This window comes from Danio rerio, chromosome 12 (assembly GCF_052040795.2).
Source record: "Danio rerio strain M-AB ecotype USA chromosome 12, GRCz13ab, whole genome shotgun sequence".
NCBI classification, from domain to species: domain Eukaryota; kingdom Metazoa; phylum Chordata; class Actinopteri; order Cypriniformes; family Danionidae; genus Danio; species Danio rerio.
In genome coordinates this window covers 7,990,001-8,012,271 of record NC_141032.1, presented here as the reverse complement: position 1 = coordinate 8,012,271, position 22,271 = coordinate 7,990,001, and the positions used below count along the sequence as shown (strand labels likewise).

The 22,271-nt window shown below is 36.8% G+C and overlaps 2 protein-coding genes across 7 annotated transcripts in view; one reads left to right on the top strand and one right to left on the bottom strand.

The window, feature by feature from the left end:
- Nucleotides 1-5,303, top strand: part of fam13c (family with sequence similarity 13 member C) — a 168,475-nt gene extending 163,172 nt beyond the window's left edge. For both annotated transcript variants that reach the window (XR_015503244.1, XR_015503241.1), the window contains one exon: nt 5,169-5,303. The gene's annotated coding sequence lies outside the window, so the exon portion shown is untranslated. The remainder of the gene's footprint in view (nt 1-5,168) is intronic.
- zgc:110716 overlaps nt 1-22,271 on the bottom strand; it is a 154,818-nt gene that overhangs the window by 23,865 nt on the left and 108,682 nt on the right. For 2 of the 5 annotated variants that reach the window (XR_015503456.1, NM_001441655.1), the window contains 7 exon segments: nt 21,381-21,569; nt 14,491-14,742; nt 12,234-12,365; nt 5,165-5,375; nt 2,137-2,295; nt 578-759; nt 318-459 (listed from right to left, as the gene is read on the bottom strand). Coding sequence is in view for 3 of the 5 variants with exons in the window: in NM_001441655.1 (NP_001428584.1) it covers nt 318-459; nt 578-759; nt 2,137-2,295; nt 5,165-5,375; nt 12,234-12,365; nt 14,491-14,742; nt 21,381-21,569 (1,267 nt within the window). In the remaining 2 variants the exon portion in view is untranslated. 5 annotated transcript variants of the gene reach the window in all.

Here is a 22,271-nt window from a genome sequence, read left to right as displayed (position 1 = left end):
CACACAGAAACACCAACTAACCCAGCCAAGGCTCGAACCAGCGACCTTCTTGCTGTGAGGCGACAGCACTACCTATTATGCCACTGCGTCACCTGTTTTATTTCAAGTGAACTGAAATGTGTTTGTGTCGGATGATTGTGTTTGCATCATATATAATACATATTGGCAAATGGTTTCATTTAACATTAAGCTTTGTTTATATATATATATATATATTTTTTTTTTAATGAGGATAATTCCTTGTAAATAATTTTTAGCAGTTTAGAGGAATGTGTCTGGTCCTGAGGATGTAAGGGTCAGTTGTGTGTAATGCAGACCTTGGTCTTGGCTGGACTTGCTGGACAGCGGTTCAGAAGGACAGTGAGGACTGGCTTCCTGCACAGAGTCTCCATGAGCTGCGGTCAGAACTTTATCTGCCAGAGATGCTGCAGACATTCTGCTGTACATGCTGCTGGACTGCTACACGACACACACACACACCATAGACGAAGAAGAACACTAATTGTAAGAGATGTTCAAGACATAGTTTTAGCATAACATTCTATAATCTTGTGATGGTGAGTGAAGATTTACTCACTTTGGTGCTGAGTGGAGACACGGCTTTACTGCAGTCTGATATGCAGTTGACCTGGGGATCTATGGGTGCAAGACCAGGTGGAGGAGAAGGGGTGTTCTGGGTGTATCCTGGCACTCCTGACAGCAAAATACTGGTCAAAGTGGCTGGGGTGGCTGGGTGGATCATTAGGGGTGATGAGAAACCTATTAAAATAAAATAGTGATTTATTTTTGTTTTCGCCAAACAAGCATACATCGATGGACTCGGACACATGATCCACTGTGTTGATCTTGATGGACAATGAAACAGAAACTGGCCAATTAAGTGTTGGATGAAGTTTCATGGCTAAATTTGGTGGCCAATCTCTATTGATTGCAGATTCAACCAGTAAGAGTAAAGTGTGAAGGTTTATTTAGCAGAGTAATAGCAAAGTTTTGCCTAAAACAGGGATGTCCAAACATGGTCCTGGAGGGCCGGTGTCCTGGAGAGTTTAACTAGATACTAGAAACTTCCTGGCAGGTGTGTTGAAGCAAGTTGGAGCTAAACTCAGGGGGACACCGGCCCTCCAGGACCGAGTTTGCACACCCCTGGCCTAAAAGGTTTTTGTGATGTATCAAGAGACAGGGTATCCAGGGTAACGTTGGCATACTGTACCACCAAGAAGGATGAACCACATCCAACAGGAGTAACTGTGAATGCAAGAAAGGGATGTCCGGGTGCTAACACAGCTGTCTAACACACTGCAGAATTAAATGTGCATCTCAACTCTCATGTTTCCACTCTCCTGTTTTCTTTGGGAGCTTCACAGGGTCTATACATGGCCGGACTGCTATAGCCAAACCTTTGGTCACTCATGTCAATGCCAAACATGGGTTTCAATGGTGCCAGCAGAAAAAATCTTGGGCTGTGGACAATGTGAAACATGTACTGTTCTCTGATGAGTCACATCCAGGAGAGTTATAGTGTGGAGAAGCCCCAAAGAAGTGTAGCACCCATACTGTTAATGCGCAGATTAAAGCATATGGGTGGATCAGGTATGGTTTGGGCTGCAATATCATGCCATTCCCTAGGCCCAATACTTGTGCTACATGGGTTCATCGCCATTCTGGAGGACCATACCCAGTGGTTCAAGCAGTGTATCCTGAAGGCAGTGCCATGTATCAGGATGATAATACAGCAATACACACATCAAGGCTGGTGATAGAGTGGTTTGATGAACATGAAAGTGAAGTTGAACATCTGCCATGGCCTGCACAGTCACCAGATCTAAATAAACATTGAGCCAATTTGGGTTTTTTAGGAGGAGCGAGTCAGGAAAACGTTCTCCACCAGTATCACATAGTGACCTGGCCACTATTCTGCAAGAAAAAAGGCTCAAAATCCCTCTGGCCGTTGTGCAGGGCTTGTATTTGACATTCCCAAGCCTAATTAATATTGTATTGGCTGCAAAAGGAGACCCTGCACCATACTAATGAAGTACTGTGGTCTAAAACCAGGCATCTCAGTTTCCAATCCCTGTATGAGCCTGTACAAAAGTACATTGAGTGGGCTTATTTGCAAAAGTGGTCTGTTAGTGTTACCTGGTGTGCTGGCAGGACTGGTCAGTGAGTTGGGCCAGAGATTGGGGCTGGGTGACCCAGATCCTGGTGTCTGTAATGGGCTGATGGAGCTGTTCAGAGCGTTCAAAAGAGAGTTGGTGGCAGGTCCTGTCATGGATGCGGCTGTAGGTCCCAAAAGACCTGCAGATCACATTCAAAATTAGACATTGTTCATAAAAATTCTGCAATATATTGTCTATTATAATTATTTAATAATGTCCGATTTGACAAGAAATAAAACAAAAAAACCTCATCTCAAAAGTCTAAAAAGATCACGTACCGTTTACACTTTTAGAAAGCATTCAGAATGACCCTATTATTCAATTATGACAGTTTATGTTTATAAGATATGATACAGCTATAAAGTGATATTGATTTTAAACTACACTTAAACGTACACGTTTATTTGTTACAATATTGTATTTTTTCTTTGAGTTCTTTTGGAAAGTTTGTTGTAATGAACTGGTTTAAATAATTGATTCACCAGTTTATTTATATATTCACAAAATGTAGATATTTTACTGTCTAAAACATATGAACTCCATAACTCTCCCTTTCATTCCCTGTTGAAACTGAATGAAAATGGCATCAAATGATCATCTAAGCCAGTATATTAGCATATTTTGAGCCGAGGTGACTGTTGTAAACATCCAAAAGTGAGTTATGGTTAGATTTTTAAATGCTGCAAATGTTTGAACTGTGAACTATTTCATACAGTTCAGTCAAGCTGGTGTACTAGTTAATCGAATTCACTAAAATAAAATCGCAAAAGTATGATTATTGCCAGCCTGAAGCGGAGTATAACTGTTAAAAATGTTGTAAGTACTGTTTTATTTTCTTGCACAGACAGACCTCAGAATTTGGTTTGAAGCCAGGGGTGTTCATTTTGTTTTGCTATATATGTTCAAAAACCATTGATTTGATGTTTAATGAATATACAAGCATCAAGTTTTCAGGTTTCAAATGTTCTTTAATGTTTTACTGAGGAAAAGTCACCTACATCTTGGATAGTTTGGGACTGAACAAAACCAACAGTGCATTTAATTTTCACAAAGTAATTTCGAGAGGTACGTGATATGCAAAAAAAAAATTACTCCCTTATCTACGTTTTCCGAAGAAACCCCCCATCCACCCCTTCTCCCACTTTCTTCCTTAACCACGGGGAACACTCGAGAACTACCTGATCTCGTACTCCCCTTACATGGTCAATTGACCAGGCGGGAGCCCTGGGCTCAATTATCTCCAAGCTCAGGGTTCTCTTCCGGGACAGCATGCCAAACCTGCTAATAGTGTCAAGCAATATCTAAGTCTGAACTCTTGAATCTCTTTTTGGTGAAGTTTTCCTTTAATTGTCACTGGTACAAAGAAAGAAATGCAACATCATTCAAAAATGGCAACTTCAGTATTGAGCAGTAGTCTGAGCCAACTGATTGTGTTGGCAGAACAAGCTGTGGTACACAGCAAGTTTAAGTGGTTTGCAGTGAAGTGGCTTGCATCCACTTATATGCCTTTCAGCAAAACAAAAGGAAGGTTACATAACCAAATTAATATTCATATGCCAAGTTTACAAGGTTGTTTTTTGTTTAAATATGAAATATCACCATGCATTGACATGTTTCCTACAAAAATTATATAAACTTGTATAAACGTTCATAATTGTATGATCTAGATATACAAGGGTTGGACTATGAAACTGAAACACTGATATTTAGTGTTGAGGGTTTCATCTGTGACCAGCCTGGTGGATAATCTTCATTGATTCACCAATTAGAGCAGAACCAGCAAACAAATTAGTGTTTAATAAACGTCTAAAATAAATCTAAATGTATACAGCTTGGCTAAATCAAGGCTAAACTTGGGCTTTCAGTAAAAATCTAATAGACATCTAAGAATAGCCCAAAACTAGGCTAGTAGTCAAATAGACAGATTAGACAGGCTTAATATGTGTAGTCATTCATTTCTGTTTGTTTGATGACTAGTCTAGTTTTAACCTATTCTTTATCTTTCAGATTTTCACTGACAGCCCAGATTTAGCCTTGTTTTAGCCAAGACGACTATGTTTAGACGTCTATTACACATTTTTTTTAAAAGCAAAAAATGCTTCCTGGGGAGTATAAAGGTTTAATTAGCTTAATTAGTTAGAGTCAGGCCATGGTCACAGTGCACTTCATCCCATAGACTTCCCTTCATACGTATGCGAATGCGACAGACTGAAAACGCAAGCTTGTGCGACAAGTTTTGCAGTTCTTTGCATCGCAAAGTTCAAGTTTGGTGAATTGTGACCTGCAAAATTGCATCGCGTGGCTGCATAAGACCAATCAAAGATCAAAACATGACCTCTATGTACAGAAAAATGGATCAATCGCTCACTTTTTCTAGTTTAGTTCCACTCCTTTTCGTAGAACTGTACCACAGAATTCAAACTTTAGTATGACCGCAGCACTTTTTTGCTTAATGTTGCAATGCAGACAGCATTGTGGATAACATATCAGAGTTCAAAAGAGGATAAGTTGTTGGTGTGCATCCCGCTGGTGCATCTGTGACCAAGCATTGAAGCTTCCTGAAGGAAGTTCCGTGTATCAGGATGATAATCCAACAATACACACAGTAAGAGTAGTGACAGTGGTTTTTATGAACATGAAAGAAAAGTCGAACATCTCCCATGGCCTGCACAGCCACTTGATCCAAATATTATTGAGTCATTTTGGGGTGTTTTGGAGGAGCGAGCCAGGAATCGTTTTCCTCCACCTGCATCACAGAGACCTGGCCTCTATTCTGCAAGAAAAATGGCTCAAAATCCCTTAAGTTGACCCTTAGGTTTTTGTTCTTGCGACCAAAGTTTTACTTAGCCTTCAAACTAAGGCATTTCTTAACTTTCATGCAACAGGCCACTGACCTTTAGGCCACAACATTGGATTCTTTATGAAAATAGAATCTACCTAACTCAAGGTTAAGGTAACAGACAAACACGCAGTATATTCATCATATCAGTAATTCACTGTTGTCTCACCCAGGCTGTTAAGACCGAGTCCGGCGGAGGCCAGGATGTCGAGGCCGACAGTGCAACTGAGAGCTGGTGGTGGAGGAGGGGCTGATGGAGGACTGCTGCTGTTACTGCTGCTGCTCGGGACGGATACACCACTGCTCTCCAAACCCAACAGATAACGCCTGGCCTCATACATATTCAGAGCATTCCTCTCCACGCTCTTCACGATCACCGACTGACAGACCAAAGGAAAGACCGAGATTAGAAATCAGCTCCCCTCCACTGGTAGGTGCTACATTTCTTAAATCATTATTACAGTGTTTGTTCGGTGGCATTAAAGAAAACCCCTATCTAAATCCCACAGAAAAGACAGTAAGTTCTCATGGAAACGGCAAGGCACCATTTGCATTCATTTTTCTTTTCAAAGTATTGTTTTACTATTTTGTTAAATGTTTTGCAATGCCTCATGCATGAGACGTGTAATTCAAGTAAAAAAATCTGATATTTTAATTTTATTTGATAAAAATATATGAGAATAAACTATTATAAACACATTTACCAAATAAAGTCTGTTGTACATTAAAAAAGTCACGTGACTTTGGTTGAGCAGAGGTTGTGGTTTCTTGTAACAAACATTATATCCAAAAATTGAGCAAGGGTGTTGCTTTGGTGACATCGCTTTGACTCAAATGCGGAAAATTGCGGACTTGATACAAAACATGAGGATGTTTTAATGTGTGTCTGTCAATCAAAATTGGTAGGCAGGGGGACCACACTCCTGCGTCAAGTTGCGGTCGGTCTCAAAACCGCTCCCATTGGTCCATTGTTTTTTATGTTGTTAAATTAAAAAAAAGGACTGGGTGTGTTTATATCACCCCAATATTACGGTCTATGCACTATATCTATGCTCATGTCTATTTAAACAGCTTGAAAAGTAGGTTTTTCACTATAGGTGCCCTTTAATACTTCTTCTCAACATAATGTTGGCAACAACCAACCAACTTAAGGCTTTGAAAGTCTATGAACAGCCAATGGAGCTTTTCTAAAAATATACAAACATAAAAATGCAAACATTTATGTATGTATTATATCATCTTTGCGTCAAATTACAGAAAAACTAAGCATACTGCTTATGCAAGGTGTTTCTAATGCATAGTCTATGGGGCTGAGAGTAAACTTGACGTTGTTCTCTCTTCTGGCAGCCACTATCAGTCTCACACTTTCCTTTCCTGTTTCTGAAAGTATCAATAACACCATCATGGAGTTTTTCTTTTATAATTTCAACAAATAGGATTGTAAAAGAAGGATTTATTGTACTCTCCTATTCGATGCACTCTAAGTTTACCCAACTATGACCACTTCTACAGCAAAGAAACCAGGAAATGTAAAAAGGATCTATGAATAACATATACCGGCATTATACAAATTTGTTACAGACCTACATAGATCAGGTCGGGAAGTGAAACCCGAATTTCTGACAACTCATTTGGGCAGATCAGTTCTTTAGTTTAGGAGCCGTTCATTTTATTTGTGCAGCATATTGACCTGTTAAACTTTGCAGATCTTTTACATTCGCAAACAGACACATTAAACACTGCATGACAGAATTATAGAGGCACTTTAAAAAGGACCTGTTATGCGAAAATCACTTTCTATAAGGGGTTTAAACTGTTGTGTGGCAATATCTGTGAATATAACCAGCTTCTAATGGTCAAAACGTATGAATTAATTTTTTTTTAATCACACTTCATAAAAACAGTCTGCAGAAACACTTTGATTGACATTCTCCCTTTGTACGTTTCATCAGCCCCGCCCATTAGTGACGATCTCTCCCTCATTAGCATAAGATGGTCTTATGTTAAGATAGTCTTTTTTTTATCTGCCAATATGCTGACACATAGGCGTTTGGAGCTCTGCCCTTATCTGAAAAGAGAACAGTCTTATTTGAATTTAAATTGTAGTTAAGTCGTTTCAGCAAAATGACACAATTAGGAGAACAGCCTAAAAGGGTCAATTTCAAAGAGTTATAAACTTTATCTGTGGAGACTTTTGAGCTGAAATGTCACACACACACACTCAAGAGACAGCAGAGAGTTATTTTTTTGTGACAAATGGCATAGTAGGTCTCCTTTAAATCATGTTATTCTACATTTTAGTCTAAGCAATAATTGTTCTTTTGTTTAGCAGTACATAAGGTGATTCCAAAATGAGTAGTATGAGCTTTCAAGTATCAATGTTTTTAGTAACAGTATTATTTGATTTTTATTTCAGACTGTTAAAGCTGTATGTTAAACTTTTGAAGCTGTTAAGATCTGCCTGTTAGCAATGAACTTGCTGAACTGAAATGAATCTGGGGTTTCCTGTGGATGTGCTGGAATTCTGCACGGCCTTATTTTCCCCTATTTAATTGGTAGCGCTGTATAGACTTCCTCTTTAGCATATGTGCTGTATAAACTAGTCAAGGCTACTACTGCAGCACTCTATTAGCAGAGTGAAAGAAGAGAATCTAGAGGCATCGACACAAATCATAGAAATGGAAAAACAGAGGTTTATACTAAGACTGATAATTTACAGCGCTGCCATTCAGTCTAAAACACAGGATAGGATTTCACCCTTGACCGTGACCGAGGACGTGAGGCATTCCCAGTTTCCACATCCTGGTAGCAAAGCCACCTACAAATCCTATATGCTCCATACATTACTTTTACAAGACTAGGCGTCTTAATTTTGAGCCTTTGAAAGAACTAGGCGTTCAATTTTTGATCTCAGGATTCAGGATGTCTTGCATGGGGCCACAAAAAAGATGAAGACTTAATCCACACTTGTGTGAACGCATTTTTATTACACAGCAGTTTGGAGAATGTACAGTGTGTGTGCTTGAGTTTTTTTTATTCCAGTGGGGACTTAATGCACGCAGACTTGAAGGGACTTGTAACTGTGGTGACTAAAATTGAAATCTTCAAGGGTAAACATGCTCATAAATACATAATAAGTAAATAAATTAGGTATTTTGGAAATGTAAATGTGCAGATTGTTTCCTGTGGGTTGGGTTTTGGGATGGGGGATGGAATATTGTTTGCATAATAGAACCATCATTATGTCTATGAGAGTCCTCACTGGGATATATGACCATGTATGTGTGTGTGCTTGAAATGTTTCTTATGTGCAGATAATTTATTAATTATATAATATTTGTAAGACATTTCAAAATGTAATTTATTCTTGTGACTGCTTAAAAATGGCTTAAAAGTTTGAGAAAAGTGCAGTGTGTTCACACCTTTTGTTCTAAATCCAAAAAAGAATCCTGGTTTGCTTCTCAGAGTCATTTTTGTGGTATCATAAAGATTTATTAAAATAAAATATATACACAAGATGATTTAGAAAAAAAATATTTTGTGAGTTTTTCAGCCAACTTCTATGGAATCCTGTTAGAATAACTGCATAAAACATGAATAAAATAAAAGTTTTATTTTAACTTTTCTGAGTTCTGATTTTTATTTCATTTTATTGAAAACAAAATTGTAATATTCTGGATTTAAAAAGTATAGTAAAAATATTTACAAAAAATAAATAAAAATATTTATACTATGATAAAAAACTAACAATTGTTTATTCTCACAATTCTGATTTTCCTCAGAAATGTTTGATATAAATTTAAAGTTGTGAGATAATATGAGATAATCAAAATTAAAGTTATAAGGTTGACAAACTCGAAACTGACTCTAATCCGAGAGCTGTGAGTTTATATATAGCAATTCTGACTTTAGACAAAAATCTCTGATATAAAAAAGTCAACTAAAACTTGTATACCTATACTATATCTCATAATTCAGATTTTTTTATTGAGTTGATATCTACAAAAATCCGAGTTTTGAGGGAAAAAAGGCCCAATTACCTGTCATTACCTTTTACTTCTCAGTTTGCTTCTCAGGCATGTTTTATAGTCATATATATTAAAATAAAAAATAAAAACATTCTCAGCCCTCTTCATGAAACCCTGTTACTATAACTGAATAAAATAAATAAATAATTAAATAAATAAATAAAAGGTTAATTTTGACTGTTTTCTTGCAGTACAGACTTTTTATTATTTTTGTTATTGAAAACAAAATTGCAATATATTTATATAAAAAATTGCAGGAATAATATTTATATACTATAAAAACTATATTTATACTATATATAATTATAACTCATTCATTCATTTTCTTGTCGGCTTAGTCCCTTTATTTATCCGGGGTCACCACAGCAGAATGAACCGCCAACTTATCCAGCAAGTTTTTAGGCAGCGGATGCCCTTCCAGCCGCAACCCATCCCAGGGAAACATCCACACACACATTAACACACACTCATACACTACGGACATTTTAGACTACCCAATTCACCTCTACCACATGTCTTTTGGACTGTGGGGGAAACCGGAGCACCCGGAGGAAACCTACGCGAAGGCAGGGAGAACATGCAAACTCCACACAGAAACGCCAACTGAGCCGAGGTTCAAACCAGCGACCTTCTTGCTGTGAGGCGACAGCACTACCCACTGCGCCACTGACTCGCCTATAATTATAACTATTTCTCATAATTAAGATTTTTTTATAATTATAATTCATATATATACAAAACTCCGAATTTTTATTAAAAAAAGCCACAATACCTGCTGTTACCCTTTTATTTTTTTTATTCAGTGGTGGAAACAGCTTCTATATAAACTTTGGTGTGGACCAGGGTTCGGATGGCAGTTTTCATACTTCTTCATATGATCTGCACTAACAGACCAAGTTTGTTTTAATCAAACCAAATCGAAGTGTGCTTAAAATCTCATAATGTGAAGCTAGGGCTGGGTGATAAAATTGGTATTGGTATTTATTGACCGTACACCATTGTCAATAAGGAAAAAAAAAAAGTATGAAGTTTCGGGATAAGGCTATAGTTTCTCAGACCAGCACAGAGCACCTAAACACTGCAGTGCTTGTTAGTTTTCTCCATAAACTTGTATCTGAGCTGCAGCAATGGTTTGCCTGTTTTTCATCCACTGAGAAAACAGTTCATGGTTGCCTAATTATGAAAGTCAGCAGGGGAGCATGAGCGCAAAGCGCATTGAAAAGGGTGAGGGAAACCAGGCGCTTGCGCTTTTTACTTGTGAGTTTTGGGTTATTGTCACTTCAGGTCAGAATAACACCACATGAAAATGTGTGCCGTGGCTAGCAGCAGTGAAGAGATTGTAAATAAAACCGCATATAAGGATGTCGCCAGAGTTGCTTTTTGGTTTATTTTCTTGTGCATCCCAGCCACTAACACCCTATCTGAAAGATTTTTTAGCATAGGGGGTCATGTAGTCATCCAACTTCACGATTTGTAATGCTGCAATGTGTATTTGAATGACGATGTTTGGATTCTCTACTTGAAAGCTCAGAGTTGATTATCATAATTTGCGTTGTTTACAGAGTTTGAGGTTTATTATGTTATTTATTATTTACACCTTACAGATGTTGATCTACCTTAAAGTTTGCTTTGATTGTTCAGCATGTACACTTTTCCATTGAACACACTTTGTACATTTGTAACTTTTTATTTATCAACTTTATTAGTCTCTTTAACACTTAGGTTTATTTTATTATAAAGAGATCAGATAGTTTTAATTTTGTTTTTGACTATTAAAACTATTTGCCTTAGTAATGTTGGTAAATTAAAATAAAGTGGTTAAATAAAAAAAAAAGTCCTAATATTCCTAAATGGATTGTAAAAAGATATTCAATAATTTTCAATATCGAATAATATGAAACATGAAATCGTGATCATTTTTTTTTTTTTTGCAATATCGCCCAGCCCTATGCGAAGCCATATGCACTTTTAAATCAAGCAAAAGTCTTTGAACTCTATTTTGACGATCCATGCGCAAAGTGTAAAGCGCAGGGGGCTGTGTCAGAATCCACTTTTGCTATTTTAAGGACGGAACAATTTGCTTTGCAAAACAATTTGTGGCGCATGATCTAAAAGGGTTGAGCTTATTCTCTTAATGAGTTATAGGTGTGTTTTAAGAATAAACCAATCAGAGTCTCATCTCCCATTCCCTTTAAGAGTCAGTTGTGTCGCGCCAAGAGCGCATTCGCTATTTACATGATGGACTTTGTAAGTGGAAAAACTGAGCGTTTCACTAGCAAGAAAACAATTAAACAGAGCATCAGGAGCACAACAATGAGAGATGAGCCTCATTATTTACTTTCACTTTCACTCTCGTGGATAGGGAAACTTCTTGTACGCACAGACATCCATTAGCCTATAAATAATTAATTTCGTGTGTTAAGCGCAAAGATTTTTTTTCAAAACTATTTCTAAATTCAGTTCTAATTTCCAGCAAACGAATAAATGAACAGTAATAATGAAGTGTGGTCAAAAAACTGAGTTATATCCAAATACTCACGCTGTGCCCCATATGGTCTAACACCTGACAGGTGGGCAAATCTAAGCTTGTTTTTAATAAAACAAATAATAACATGCATATACAATACTGCTAATAATGATAGCATTATACAAAAGCAAATTGTCACGAATAAACTGAAAAAGCCCCCCGAGATGGCATGAAAGTATGGTTTTTATATTTATGTAGGCTAGAAAATAATGCTTTGTAATATTGTAATCCTTTATATTTATACCCTTTATATATCCTTATTATATATTATATAAATATCCTTAATATTTTTATTATTTTTCATATGTAAAGATATTTGCGTATTGCTGTACATCCTGTCTGTATTAAGCAAAGTGTAAGCGAGGCGCACAACTAACGCACTCTGCACTGAACTTTAGACCGGCTTTGTTCTGGTCTATTGAACAGTCTATTATAGTTTCTCACAATGCTCCTCAACACGCCTCCTTTTTTAGTCCAGAACGCCTATGGGTGCACATATGAGCACATACCCTGTATTAGCTTTTTAAACATACCATACATTAGCTATTTAAACAGTGTGGCGAAAAACGTCAAAACAACTCTTGCTCCAAGCTGAAACTAGCAAACAACAATTGCGTCGCGCCTTGTGCCGCATTGCTCCGGGTGTATGATAGGGCCCTACGAGTTTGTGCTTGTGTGCAAACCTTGCTAGGCTGCTTGGGTTTTGGTTTGACGCTAATGAACACATCGAGCTGTTCCATTAGGGAAGTAATGCACTGTGGTTCCACCTCAATGTCCTCTTTGATATCGAACATCAACACCAGAGGCAAGCAGCCCTGCGGAAAAGCACAAAAAAGAAAGAAAAAAGAAATGAACAAGGTTTTTCTACACCATTGTAAATCATTCAATGAGTCGAACTTTCAAGTGTTTCAAGGACTCCGCTGTAGAATAGCTACAGTTATTCAGCAGCGATCCATCACCTCCTTCTCATGTTGAAAAGGAAAACAGCAGCAGGTACTCCAGGCATACGGCTTTCATTTACAGGGCCTTGACCTTCTTTTTCCTGTCCCGACACAGCAAACTCAGCAGGCAGCGAAGAAACTGCTAGATATGCAGGAAAACGTCTGGAAAAGCCTGCTATGACAGTTTTATTTGTGAATGCTAAAAGCGTCCTTAATGGAGCCAAATTGAGCCAGAAAGTGCGAATGAATTATTGTTGGATGCCGTCTCTTCGCTCGGCCTCCAGCTGTGAGTTTAAATCAGGATTTGAAGGGGACAGACGGGCCGATTTCTGTCTCCGGAGAGCACCGCAGAGTGCTGGAGGACTAATTATTTTGCTTTCAGAGCAAGAATGTTCGCCACTTGTGTGTTCCTCAGAAGGATTGTGTTTTTCTGCTTCTGCCGCCACCGCCTTTGTCAGTTTTTAGCTTCTTCAGGCTTGGCTGGAGACCATTAATTTGAAGAAGATCACCATGTAATGAGATGAACCACAGTCACTATTTCTGAGGTGGCTCGAGGGAAGATGAGATAAAATGAGAGGACAAAATCTGCACATATTCTCAGAAAACAAAAAATGCTGTGCAAAATGTGCAGCACTGAAATCAAAGCTTGTTGCTAAGTAGATAAATCCATGCATTTTATTTTTCGAATGCATTTGTAGGATTTTTTTTTTTTTTAGAAATGTTGGGGTCATTGAGGAACAAATGTTCAAGAATTAAATTAAATAATATAATATTATTAATAATAATAATACACAATAACAACAACAATAATAATAATAACAATAATAACAATAATAATAATAATAATAATAATAATAATAATAATAAAATAATATAAAAAATATAATTAAATGAAAAAACAATAATAATAAAATAAAATTAAACAATAATAAAACAATAAAATTAAATAATATTATAGTTTAATAATAATAATAATAATAAATAAATAAAATGAATTAATAATAATATTAATAATAATATAAAACAATAAAATTAAATAAAATGAACTAAATAATAATAAAGCTAATAATAGTAATAATAAAATAAAACATTAAAATAAATTTAAATAATAATAAAATTAAATAAAACAATAAATAAATAAAATTTAAAATAATAATACTTAACTTATAATAATAATAATAATAATAATAATAATTATTATTATTATTAGTAGTAGTAGTAGTAGTAGTAGTAATAGTATTATTATTATTATTATTATTATTATTATTATTATTATTATAAAACAATAAAATGAAATTCATCAATTAAAAAATTAAATTAAATTAAATAATAATACAATTAAATAAAAATAAAATTAAATAATAAAATTAAATAACTAATAATAATAAGGATAACATTATTATTATTATTATTATTATTATTAAAACTAAAATAAAAAAATCACAAAATTAAATAAAGTACAATAAAATAAACAATAATAAATATTTAAAAAAATAAAAAGCAATTAAATGAAATTAAATATTTGTACATTTGAAATATTAACAATTTAATTGCAGTAATAAAAACCTGTCTTCATGAGGATGTATTCAAACAAATATTAAATAATACATATAGTAATGTAGGTACAAGCTAATGAAAGGTGAAGTTATGTGACATAACAAGCAATTTATGTCTTTTCTTACTTTGAAACTGTTCATTTACATTAATATTGTGTGCTAAAATAGACGGAACTGAAATTGAAATTCAAAGTAATTGATTTGACCATCTGAAATGGAAAGTGTATCATATTTTATTTTAAGCTGGCAAGATTTTATTGCATCTGTAGTCAAATTGCCGGATATGGATTATTTGTATATTTATTTTGATCTTGATAGTATTTTTTAATGTAGATCAGCACTAATAAAAAGAGCATCATATCACTGCATGCATTTTTTGAAGCATCTTGTATGTTGGTTGCCCAAATTAGTGACTTTACTGAAATAAAGAATAAAACTCTCACCATCAAGTACTGCCGTGCTAGACACACCGAGTCAATGGTTCCCTGCACATATACGGTGGATTTCTTCTGTGGGCAATTAGGGTCCGGGAAATGGACCTGGGCTCCTGTGCGCTGCATAATGTGCTTGATGTTGCTGCCATTGCGACCCATCATGAAGAGGTGGTGTTGAGGCGCGATGTCTAGCTGTGTGCTGATTGTTATGGCACTGGCCAGGTTGCCCGCGAGGTGCTCCAGTAACACGGCTGTCCCCCTCTGCAAAAAAAAAAAAAAAAAAAAAGTTTGAAAATGAACTATGTTTGAGGAAACAATGCAAACAAAATGAACAAAAATGCCCCAAATTCAAGATAAGGGTCCCAAAAAATATCCTCCATTTTTATATACTTTAAAAGACTTTAGTCCTGTCGCTAGGTCAGCTTTTTACAAATATGCTGTACTGTTGAAGGCCCCTTTTTTTTTAGATGTTAGTATTTAAGTTTAATAGTTTTAAGGATATTTATAAGCGAGTGTGCACCAAAACAGTGACAGACTTTGCATTTAGAAGATATAAAATCAATATAAACACGTGAAGCTTGTAGTTTGTCACTTCAGCCTAAAATGATCATTGGTTTTATTTACGTCACCTCAAACTTCAGTTTCTCATCAAATCTTCTGACCAATTAATTGCTCTTAATATCTGCATATAATACATGCCCCACCTCCTTCAAGATGCTTGTCATTTGATGCGCTTGAGCTCAACCACTTTCACTGGTAGAGCAGTGATAAAACAAAATGCTATTGGCTGTTTTTTTTTTAAATGGGAGGGGCTACACTTTGTTCCACCCTCTTTTCATATATCAGTTGAGATGATATCCAACATCAATTAGAAACCCACAGTTCAAAGCACTTCACGAGACCTTTAATGCAAATCACCCTGGCATCGTGCAATATGCTTATTTTTTTCATGCTGCCTGTCAAGTTGAGGTGTATTTTGTGTATTCTGCTATTGCGACTTTGCATTCGTACAACTGTACAATGACAGTAAAATGAACTGTCATTTGTATTTGAAAAATCATTGACATTGTTGTGCAGTATAACAATCACTTATTTCAGTTAAGAGTGTAAATGTAATGGGCAGTGTAGGGGTCAGAGATGTTTAATTTAGTTATTGGTAGAGAAAAAAATCAGCTTTGTATTATCATAAACAAAATAAGAGCAGATATGGTGAGAGAATGAGATTCACCATGTAGCCTATGTCTTGTTTCTGGCATGTGAGGTGGGCAGATCAACAAGAATGCTACAGTGTCATTTTTAGGTCAGAGATATTAAGTTTACCAACACAGCTCTCACTAGCTGACTTTGAGTGCACCATAAACCTCAGTTTCCATCTGGGTCATGGCACCAATTTAACCCCTTCAGTTTTACTACCCGCTCTGGGCACGGTTGCATGAAAACCCTTTAGTAATTTGACTCGGATGGGTGTTTTTGAGGGGGTAAAAGCTAAAACCCAGCTGACTCCTGTTTAGCTTCTAATAGTTTCTTCCTTGTCCCTTTGTACAGTACTGTGCAAAAGTCTTAGTCCACCAATTAGGACATAAAACAATTAGACACCAAAAAATGCAACAACAACCTGTATTTTCTGGTTGTATTTTAATAAAGAAAATGATGAAATGTCCTGCACAGAGTCCTGACCTGAATATTAAATACAGTATACGGTTGTCATGATACTGGAATTCATTACCAATGATCAGCTGGTCTGTCTGTAAGCTGACATATGAGCGATCCGCTGAAGAATCGCAGCTTTAAAACACTCCAGTGTTCCTGTACATGTCAGAAAACAGCGGTGAGTTTGGTGAACTGATGACCTTCATGGCCAATCACAGTCATTTCTGTTGAGCACGTCAACACATCGGCAAATCAGCGCTGTTTAAGAACACGCTCAACGGTGCTCAAATGTTAGTGGGAAATGGATGTTTTTAAAATGTTAGTATCGATTAGTACCGAAGTCCAGTATCGTGCAACCCTAATACAGTATGTATAGGCAATATTATAGGCGGTATGATATTCAGCTGGAGAGAAAAAGAAAGAAAGAACATGCTAAGGAAGAACTATAAGAGATGCTGAAAGATGCTTGAAACGAAATAGCACATGAATTCAGAAAAGACTCAACAAAAAAAGTTCAAGCTGTTGCTTGGTGCTGAAAAGGTTGTGTTAAACACACTTTTGATGCCAGTCTTTTGATTCCAAAAGTAATTTTGTTCTGAATATCGTGTACTATAGTTCACCCAAAAGTAACAACCCTGCATTTGCTCCATACCTTTTAATTAGATTGATTTGTGCCTAAGTCTTAGCCTCCGCAAAGACTTCTGCACATTGCTGTATATTTATAGGCCTAATCATCTGTTCCATATCACCAGGACCTTAAAATAAACAAAAACCCAATGAAGACAAACTAATGAAGATGTTTTGTCAATATGTTAGTGTTTTTCTATTTGCATATAACTTGTACACTCTTAAAAATAAAGGAACAAAATCTGTCACTGTGGCGATACCTTTTTAAAAGATACATTTTTGTTCAGAACAGGTCATTAAAGGTACATGTTAATAGCCAAAAAGTACAAATGTATACCTTAAAGTACATTAAGGGTACAAAATTGAACCTTGAAAGGTACAAAGCTAAACCCTTATGGTACTAATGTCCACCTGTATAGTACTAATGTGTACCTTTTGAAAAGGTACCACCCCAGTGACAAATTTTGTACCTTTATTTCTGAGTGTAGTACGTTTCACGTTTGTACGTAGATCTCTTTCTGCCACTGTAGAATGGCACTCTGACATGTATATATTTAATAACATGATTATAATTTTAAAAATGGGCCTGGAAATCAATTATAGACGGCAAATATCACCACCTAACAGAAAAAGTAACTTCAGAACCTGACATGACTGCAAATTCCTCACTGACTGCTTTGTCAAACTCACGTCAACTAAAACCAGCTCGGTTACGACCCAGACTTGTGCTTTTGATACTAATGGATCGTGTTTTAATCAACACGAACCTCTTTATGTTCCAGCTTTTCCATCTGGCATACAGTATGTGACCCTGAGCTGATGAAAAAAGGCAGTCACGAAATGGCCTCCACAGGGTCCATACCTGAATATTATATAGAATATGTATAGGCAATATTACAGGCACTATGAAATTCAACTGGGGAGAGAAAGAAAGATAGAACATGCTAAGGAAGAACTCTTGAAATGCTGAAAGATGCTTAAAATTAAATAGCACATGAATTCAGAAAAGACTCAACAAAAAAGTTCAAGCTGTTGCTTGATGCTTAAGAGGTCATGTTAAACACACTTTTTTTTTTTAGTGCCAGTCTTTTGATTCCAAAAGTAATTTTGTCCTGGATATTGTGTACATATTTCTCAGATTTTCTGTTTGTATATCAAAGGTATAGTTCACCCAAAAGTAATGACCATGCAGTTGCTCCATACCTTTTAGGTAGATAGATTTGTGCAAAAGCCTCCTAAAGCTAAGACTTCTGCACAGTACTGCATATTTATAGCACTAATCATCTGTTCCATATGACCAGGACCTTAAAATAAACAAAAATATCAATGAGGTCAAACTAATGAAGATGTTTTGTCAAAATGTTAGTGCTTTTCTATTTGCAAATAACTTGTAGCACGTTTTACGTTTGTAAGTAGATCTCTCTCTGCCACTGTAAAATTGAACTCTGACATGTATATATTTAATAACATAATTATAATTTAAAAAATGGGCTCAAATCTAATACATTGGGCAAATATCACCACCTAACAGAAAAGTTCATTTCAGAACCTGAACAAGACTGCAAATTCCTCATTGAATGCTTTGTCAAACGTACGTCAAGTAAAACAAGCTCGGTTACGACCCGGACTTGTGCTTTTGACACTAATGGAACGTATTTTAGTAAACAAGGACCTCTTTATGTTTCAGCCTTTCCATCTGGCATATGTAACCCTGAGCTGATAAAACAAAGACATGAAATGAAATGGCCTCTACAGGCTCCATACCTGAATATTATATAGAATATGTATAGGCAATAGTACAGGCACTATGAGATTCAACTGGGGAGAAAAAGAAAGATAGAACATGCTATGGAAAAACTCTAGAAATGCTGAAAGATGTTTGATGTTAAATACCAATTCATTTCAGAAAACACTTGAAAAAAAAGTGCAATCTGTTGGCTTGTTGCTAAAGAGGGCACATTTTTGACAAATATATATATTTAATAACATAATAATAAAAAAGGCCCCCGGAAATCAATTCCAGAGGTCAAATATCACTTGCTAACACAATACATTCAAAACCTGAACGTGACCGCAAATTCCTCACTGACTGCTTTGACAAACTCAACGTCAACCAAAACCAGCTTGGTTACGACCCGCCAACAGGACTGGTGCTTTTGACACTAATGGGGCTTGTTTTAATAAACAAGAACCTCTTTATGTTCCCGCTTTTCCATCTGGCATGTGACCCTGAGAATGGCCTAGATTGGGGAGTTTCTTTCAGCGTGCCATTAAACTAAGGGAAGAGAAGAGGCTCTTTTGGGGTTCCTTTCTGGCCGTATTCGTAGGTGGTTTTGGCATGGGACTGCTTACCCCAGTTCTCAACAAATACCAGGCATAGCCAACAGCCCACAGGACAACTCCAGCTCAAGAGCCTTTCCTCAAGACCAAAAGAAGAAGATTCTACTAGGGAAAAAAATAACTGGCTGTTCCCATACTAGACTCTGTTTCTAAAGCACTGCCGGCAGATATTCACTTAACTTGAAGTATCAAGCGAACACCACAGACACCGAGAGATGAAAGGTTGTGTAGGTGTGAGCTGGAGGATTTACTGTGATCGCTCAGAAGCTAATAAGATGGCTTCTTTTTCAGAAATCAGAATGCTCTGCAACCATATTACACCACAGGAGAGGAAAATCACAGAAGGGAGCTCTGTACCATTTCAAGTTTTACTTCAAGACATCAATAAGTTTCTCATATCTTTTATCTGAGAGAAATACTATCTGTATTCCCTGTTGAGATCTTAAACGTGTCCCGCACTCAATATTCTTACTGTTTGATAACAAACGCCTCAATTATTTGTAGTTTTAGACATCATTTCCTTTAAATAAACGTACACATAGCATGGATTAAACTGAGGAATTAATGGTGGCTTGTGACAAAAATGGCAACAAAATGAACAAAATCTCATTAATTCATAAATTTTCCTCAGCTTGGTGCCTTTATTTATCAGGGGTCGCCTTTAGCTGATTAATACGTGTGCACATGTATTATACGGCACTGCCTACATGTGAATGCATAGCCCTTGCTGTGGCCGCTTGCTGTGTCACCTCTCAAAAAAAAATGTAACTACACGTCGCAACGACGCATAGCGCAAGCTCTGTGATTGGTCGGCTTGGTAGAGCTGACGAGTGTGGGAGGAGGTAAGAACCTTGCGAGCCCGATGAGTGTTTACAAGTGTGGAGTCCTGTGAAGGTGCTCCCGATGGGGACTGTTGTTTTGTGTTTACCTCATGATTATAAAGTTGTTGCACGTCTGCCAAATTCCAGCATCAAAATGAGCAAGTTTGAGTCACTTGTACATGTAAGGTTGTGCTTAGAAAAAACAAAACACCAGCGAAGAAACTCGACACACATAAAACCTACTGTCAGCTAGAGTTTCTGAAGTGTTATTGCAGAGCAACACAAACAGCGCGCAGAAGTATAAAAGCACAGCAACGCGCAAGACAAACGCCGCGGGTCACGCTTATCACTTGACGCTGAAGTATAAACCAGGCTTTAGCGGAATGAACTAACTATTCCAGCATATGTTTTATGCAGGGAATGCCCTTCCAGCTGCACCCACTACTGGGAAACACCCATACAGTCTCAAATTGACACATGTACAATATAGCTAATTTAGTTTATTCAATTCACCTACAGCGCATGTCTTTGGACTGTGAGGGAAACCGGAGCACCCGGAGGAAAGCCAACGCCAACATGAAGAGAACATGCAAGTTATACACAGAAATGCCAACTGGTCCAGCTAGGACTCAAACTAGCAACCTTTTTGCTGTGAGGCAACAGTGCTAACCACTATGCCACCGTGCTGCCTGATAAGAAACATATAAATTCTTTTTAGTTTTAGACATGATTTCCTTCAAGTAAACTTTAACATAGCTTAGATTAAAGTGAGAAATGAATGATGGCTTATGGCAATAATGGCATCAAAATTAACAAAAATAGACAATATTCAAATCACAAAAATACAACTAAACTAAATTAAGATGTTTTGACTGTGCATCTAGAATATTACATTAAGTATTTTGCATAAAACAATTTGACAGACACAATTAAAAAGGCAATTATTAACCCATATGTGCTTTCACGGATGTTTTGATCCACTCTGTGCTGATTCTGAGGCTTACTTTAGGCTTTACTTCTCTGTTTCTCAGCAAATGAAGTGATGTTTGGTGACAAGTCTTATTTTGACACATATTTTGTGAAAATGCTTTGGATTTTTTTAAAAACTCAAAAATAGGCAAATTTACCACTCTTTCTTTATGTTTGTGGTTGTTTTTGCCTCATTGACTTCCACTATAATCAATTTTTTGATAGCAAAGGCACCATTTGAACAATACACAAGGGTAAAAAAATCAATATTAGGGCAAATATTGGACGGGCTCATCTTCCTGTAGATTTTTCAACAGGATCAAGTGTGACTTTGTGCGAGTCAGTTTCATACATCAATACATTATTGACAACAGACCTCCTTTAATAGAGTAATTTGGTTTTAGAAACCCTTTTCCTGCAAAGAAACTCTCATACACCAATGAAAAAAAAAGCATGCTACTGAATCTCCTGAAATATACATGAGCGTCTCACCTTCACAGCTGCAGCATTATTCTGTGAGCCCCGCACGACTCCTGTCGCTCCATAGAGTCTGGACCTCTGTTTGAAGGCCACAGATATGTTGTATGTCTGCGAGATGTGCTGGATGGCAGGAGAGCTCGGATCGGGGTTCAGCTGCACTATGACTGGCAGCTCAAACATCAGCACCAGCGGGAGTAACTCCTGAAAACAAACAGACCATCAGTTAGAGATTTGATTGGTAGCAATTTTGTGATTTAAGCTGTTGACATCTAATAATTATGGGCATGTGATTAATCTACAATTTCTTTCAAAAGGTCATTACATTTTGGATTGCTTCAGACATATTTTAATACATAAAGACAGAACAGCATTAACAGGAAAACAGTAACACTACAAACCAAAAAGTAAATAAATGGGCAATATGCACATACTTTTTAGCCACCAATAAACTCCTGGGGCCTCATGTATCAACGCTGCGTACGCACAAACTTTGCGTACGCCAGGTTTCACGCTCATAATCGCTCACGTTTGGATTTACTAACGATGAAATGAATGTGGGAATGTGCGCAGCTCCACGCCAGCTTTATGGCTGGCGTACGCCCATTTTTTGTGCGTGTCTGTTTTATTTCCATTGGTGACTCCTAGAGGCAGTTGTGTTAAATTCCTCTCTACAAAGTGTCTGAGCCTTGCAGCTGTATGAGACGGGTTCATCTAGCAGGTATATAGGGTTTCCATACCATACAGTTGACTAGCTAAACATTAAAGCACAATTTGCAGCGGTCGCCTGTTTTCCCAATGTAATCTGAGATATCTACTGCACACACATTGCTATAAAGACACTATCTGAAAATGAATTTGCATGCGTGAATCAGAAACATTTCCATTCAATAAATGTGCAAATAA